Here is a 5,280-nt window from a genome sequence, read left to right on the forward strand (position 1 = left end):
ATAGAAGTATAAATTAATATTTTATAAATTCCAAATCTTTTAGATTCATTATGTATTTAACAGTTTGTCAAGCATTCTTCAAACTCATTTATTTCTCTTCTTCACTTCTCTTGGCTTGTTATATCCTGATATATTTCTTTAACTAGGGTTATACACCTTTACATCTAGCAGCAATGCATGGTCATGAAGATATTATAGAATTATTAGTACAAAATTACAGTAAGTATCATATTTTGAAATGATTTTAATACTTCATTGAAGCAATCAAGTTATTCTCACATTTGTGTAACTATGTAAAAAAAGGACAGACAATGAGTGCAACAAAGCTTTTTCCTTCCTGGTTGCAGCAGATTGTATACAAACCACACACCAGATTTTCATTCGGAAAAGTGATGCATTCCATTATTTAAGTCTAAGTACAACTCTTTATGAGTAAAATTTATTTTGTAGAAGCTGATTCCAATATTAGAGATTACAGTGGGAAAAAAGCCAAACAATATTTAAAAAATTCAGCATCTTCCAGAACACAACGTAAGCCTCTTATAACTCATAGTATTTCATTAGAGTGTAAACATACAGCTATCATAGGTCCTGATTTACCTGGTCAAAATAGGCCACGTTCTATTTTACATCTATCACTTAATGAAACAGACTTTAAAAATAGAAAATAAAGGTTCACTTTCAAGTTTTATGAGTATTAGTATGTAATGTATGAATCTTGAATGTGTAATATTTATATTTCTATATTGGCTGATTTGATGAGCTTTTTAAAAATATTATTGTTTTAGAATACAAAATTGTAAATCTATTTTAGCATACACAACTGTTAATCTTTTGTAGCATACACAACTGTAAATCTATTATAGCATACAAAGCTGTAAATCTATTAAAGCATACAAAACTGTAAATCTATTATAGCATACAAAGATGTAAATGTGTTTTAGCATAAAAAACTGTAAATCTATTATTTTAACAAAATATTTGTAATGTTTGAACCCTTTTAAGGTTAATATGGTAGCTCAAACATTTAGAATTATATTCATGTTGATTCCACATGAGTTAATCAACAATTATCAAGATTTACGAATGGCTTATTTGATTATAATGAATTTATAGATTTGTATCTGTCATCATAAAACAAATTGTACTGTAGTATAAATAAAAACAAGTATTTTATATAGTTAAGAGTACAAATGTGATAAATGGATATTTTGTTTTGAAATGAAAGTTGTCTTAGTGGAAAATCACAAGAGCATATGGCCAAACTAACATCCCTGCTGTGAGGACATGAACTTACAATATAGATTATATTTTGATATTAGCTATTTTTGTTTATTCTTATAAACTGCTCATTTGAGTTTTTATTTATATTAGATAATGAAGTTTATTTTAGTGTATCTGTACTTTGTTTTAGCTTTGTATCATTTAGAGTCAAGCTTTACTAGCTTTCTTAATTTTGTGGTTCACTGCAATCTGTGGAGCCGGGTGATCAAATTTACTATCTACAGTGGAGTAAGGCATCATGTAGCCTCCAAGAAAATCCTATAACTTCTCATAGATTTACAACCAAAACAGGACTATTTGAACAAATTTTTTCATTATCAACCTTGCCAAAACGATCAAAGGTCACAATTACACCATTATCTGGTGGATGGTATTCAGGGGTTTCTAGTATAATACAAACTGTAAATGAAATATCTTGTTTTCAAAGATGTTTATGTATTTTATATTGAGAAATACAATATTTCTTCAAACCCAACTCAATTAAAGTTTAACATGACAAGATCAGTTTTTGTAAATATTAGTACTTATATTTATAACTGTGATAATTACTGTTATCTTTGCTTATTGCTAGATTCTGTTAATTTGTTAATCTCGCCATATAATATCTTACATAATTAGTTATATGGTAGCTAAGTTAGGACATATGGTTTATTTCTAGTCTGTATAGTTTAGTTTGTTCCCAATCAAACATTGGTGATAAAAGAGTTTTGGTTTTTGTGAGCTAAATAGGCCACTGATGAATAAGGAATGTAAATAAATGTGAAATTATATTATGATGATAATAAATGATGTCAGATGCCTGTAGCTCTCTTTTGTCATTTTTGTTTTGAAGTATCAAGCTAAGATTTGTAACATTGATTCAGAAACATCAGTTTATGTATGTTGTACTATGAAGAGGAAAGATTCTAAGTATAATGAAAGTGACCTTATAGATGCTATTAATGCTTCTATAGAAGAAGATTAGGCTTATAAAATTTGATTTCTTGAATTGTTAACTAAATACATAATGCTTTAGGTAGTCCACCAATCGGAATATTCTAGTTGAAATTATAGGCCTTTTTAATTTCACGATTTTATACTTCCAATTCAAAATCCCATTTGATGTTTTTCACAGTACTGGTATATCAAATTTGATTTGAATATATGATGAATGTATGCTCATTATCAGTAATTTCAGGTCAAATCCACAGTGTTTAATAATTGAAAATTTCTGTTTGGCAGTCCTACTCTATACTCTTTTCAAATTATAATTGAATGGTCTCTATAATTAATACATGGTAATTATTTTCTGTACCTGTAAATACTTCTAAATTATTAACTTACAGCTGATTTTGTACACTTTGTTGAATATAATTTTTCTATGCTACAAAATATTGTAATAAATATTATTGTCTTTAATCCATCATGAATCGTAGTTTACACAGTGATTAGAATGACAGAATTGATTTGATAGCAATGTATAATCCCACAAACTAATCTTGCTGTTCGTGACTATTCCCATACATTGTTGAAACCACTCTCAACACATACCTTATGCAAAAAACACATGAAAAACACTACAAATACAATTCTTGGCAGTATGTGAGACTCTGAATAGATGGTCAAAGTAACTCACAACTTTGTATTGAGTGAATTATGAAATATAACAGAAGAACAATAACTGTAATAAGATACAGAAGAGGAAGGATGATGTGGTACTATAATATTTATTCTTCTGGTTTTTGCATGTCCTGTATATAAACAAGTGTGCTGTGTGAAATTTTGGAACTGGATTAATTTGTTAATATGTTCTTTTAAGTTTCTTTATATAGGTCAAAGAAATAAGACATTTTAGAGTCTTCGAATCAAATATAGTTAAATGGACATGGTGTAATGAAATGTGAAACTAAATGTCTTATTCCATTGACCTTACATGTGTTATTGGTTTGTAGATCTGAAAGCATGATCAGTTGGGATGGTCTCTCTGTCATTTGAAGGAAATGCCAAGTCTGTATCTCCATAACAAATTGTTAAACTTTCTAGTTCAGAAGTCAGACTTTGAATTTCTTTTAGTGTAACCTTTCTACAGAAAAGCTGAAAAAATATGTAACTAGATTTATGTTTGGCATTTTCTTTAAGCAGCTTATTTTTGTTTGATATTTTACATTTTTGTTTGTAGCAATCAAAATTATTCTTATTGGTACAGATTTCGAATCAAGTAATCATTATTTTGATATATTTTATTATTCCCAGTTGATCTAAATATCATAGCAAGCATGACGATAATCTTCAATTAATTAAAACCATAGTTTTAACAGTACACATCTTAGTTTAATATGGCACTATGAATGTTTTAACTGTTTGCTGAGAAACTTACTTCATGCTTTCATTTTGTATATTTATTTTTTTTTCTTTTTTGTATGTTTAGCTGTTAGCTCTATTTATCAAATTAGCTTACATTTTTTTATGACAGATTTTGATTTCACAATGAAAAGGATAAATTCTTGGTTTTTTAGAAAACAATAGATGTTTTCCTATACTAATATAAATTTTTAGGGTATTTTATCTTGAAAAGTTGTTTAAAATTTAGGAAAATTTAACATGAAATTTGGATGAAATTCACCTATAGATTGGGGAGTAATTGATAGAAGAAGCATGCCCAAAATTTAAACAATATTTGAAAATATTTCAGCATGAAAATGACTCAATTAGCTTATATCATTATTTTTTAGATTTTTGAAGTACTATTCATTCTTACTGAATGCTGTTTTCTCAGATTTCAAATTTCATCTAGCTTTTGATATGATGAGCTATCATTTTTCTTTCTGCTAATTGTACATCTTGAAAACAACATTTAGTCATTATGAAAATATGTAGAGAAGTATAATTCAAATTAGATTTGAATAGAACAAGAGAAGAAAGGAAATATTATCTATATGATATAAGATTTTAGATTTCTACTGTATGATATTATTGTGAATCTAGTGCGTTTTTTTTTATTTGACAAACATAGTCTTATTTTGTATACTTCTACTTCAAAATCAATCTTTGCTAAAACTCTTTCAAATTATCTTGTTTCATCAATTATTTGGTTTTGTTAAAATATAACAAAAAAAAAATAGGATTAATGTTAAAAATGCTTTTCATTTTTTTTCATTATGGAATTTGTAATGTATCAGATGTAAACATCATTTCTATTCTTTATTTTAGAAATGTTATTATCAAGAAGATTAGCTGCAGCAGGATCTGTAAAAGGTAACTTATATTTGATGAATTTTTCCTTCTCTAGGAACCTAGACCTATGAGTCCAATTCATCAGTTTAAAGCATCATTTTATCTCTGAACTACTGTATTTTTAGACTCCTTACTAGCACTGATTCATTTGAAATCCTAAACCATTAAATTTCAGGTCAATCATTGGATGATAGTTTTATAAGAACAACATTAAGAAAGAGTAATCGTGCTAAAGCTATATCATCATTAATACAAGCTACTCAATCTAAAGTACATCGTAGTAAATCAACATTATTAAGATCTAGTTGGGGTAGTTCATCAGAACATGTTGATGATGATCAACCAACACCACCTGGTAGTTCTCATTCATCACCAACTACATCTCGTAAAGGATCAGTATGTATAATTTTAATATTTCGTAATTTACTAAACCTCTAGTTTGTTCTTTTTATTAGTCTAGTAAATATTATTAGTTGCACTTAAAATGAAAATAATTCAATATTACTTGTATTATTCAAAAAGAATGATGGTCAACACAAACAATGTTCTGAATCTAAATTTCGTCATAGTGGGATTGTGATTAACTTCACAGATTTTACAACAGATAAAAAAGCAGATGGATAAGGGATTTTGTTTTCTGCACCCAACGACCCCCTTCTCCTGAAAAAAAGTGTTCGATCTTAAGAGCATTTTCTTGACATAAGTCTTGTTATCTGTAATGGGTCTGAAAGTAAAAACCACATGTGTAAGCAGATTGAGTGATCAGGAGTAAGAAATCAAGAA

General features: G+C 27.9%; 1 protein-coding gene across 1 annotated transcript in view; it reads left to right on the plus strand.

The window, feature by feature from the left end:
• The window catches only part of LOTGIDRAFT_176234 (hypothetical protein), a gene marked incomplete at both ends in the record, with an annotated part of 10,062 nt that extends 5,127 nt beyond the window's left edge, over window positions 1–4,935 (plus strand). The window contains 4 exons of the mRNA XM_009067588.1: window positions 147–219; window positions 451–531; window positions 4,474–4,518; window positions 4,673–4,935. Coding sequence (XP_009065836.1) covers window positions 147–219; window positions 451–531; window positions 4,474–4,518; window positions 4,673–4,935 — 462 coding nt within the window. The remainder of the gene's footprint in view (window positions 1–146; window positions 220–450; window positions 532–4,473; window positions 4,519–4,672) is intronic.
• Between the last annotated feature and the right edge of the window lie 345 nt (window positions 4,936–5,280).

This window comes from Lottia gigantea (genome assembly GCF_000327385.1).
Source record: "Lottia gigantea unplaced genomic scaffold LOTGIsca_838, whole genome shotgun sequence".
NCBI classification, from domain to species: domain Eukaryota; kingdom Metazoa; phylum Mollusca; class Gastropoda; family Lottiidae; genus Lottia; species Lottia gigantea.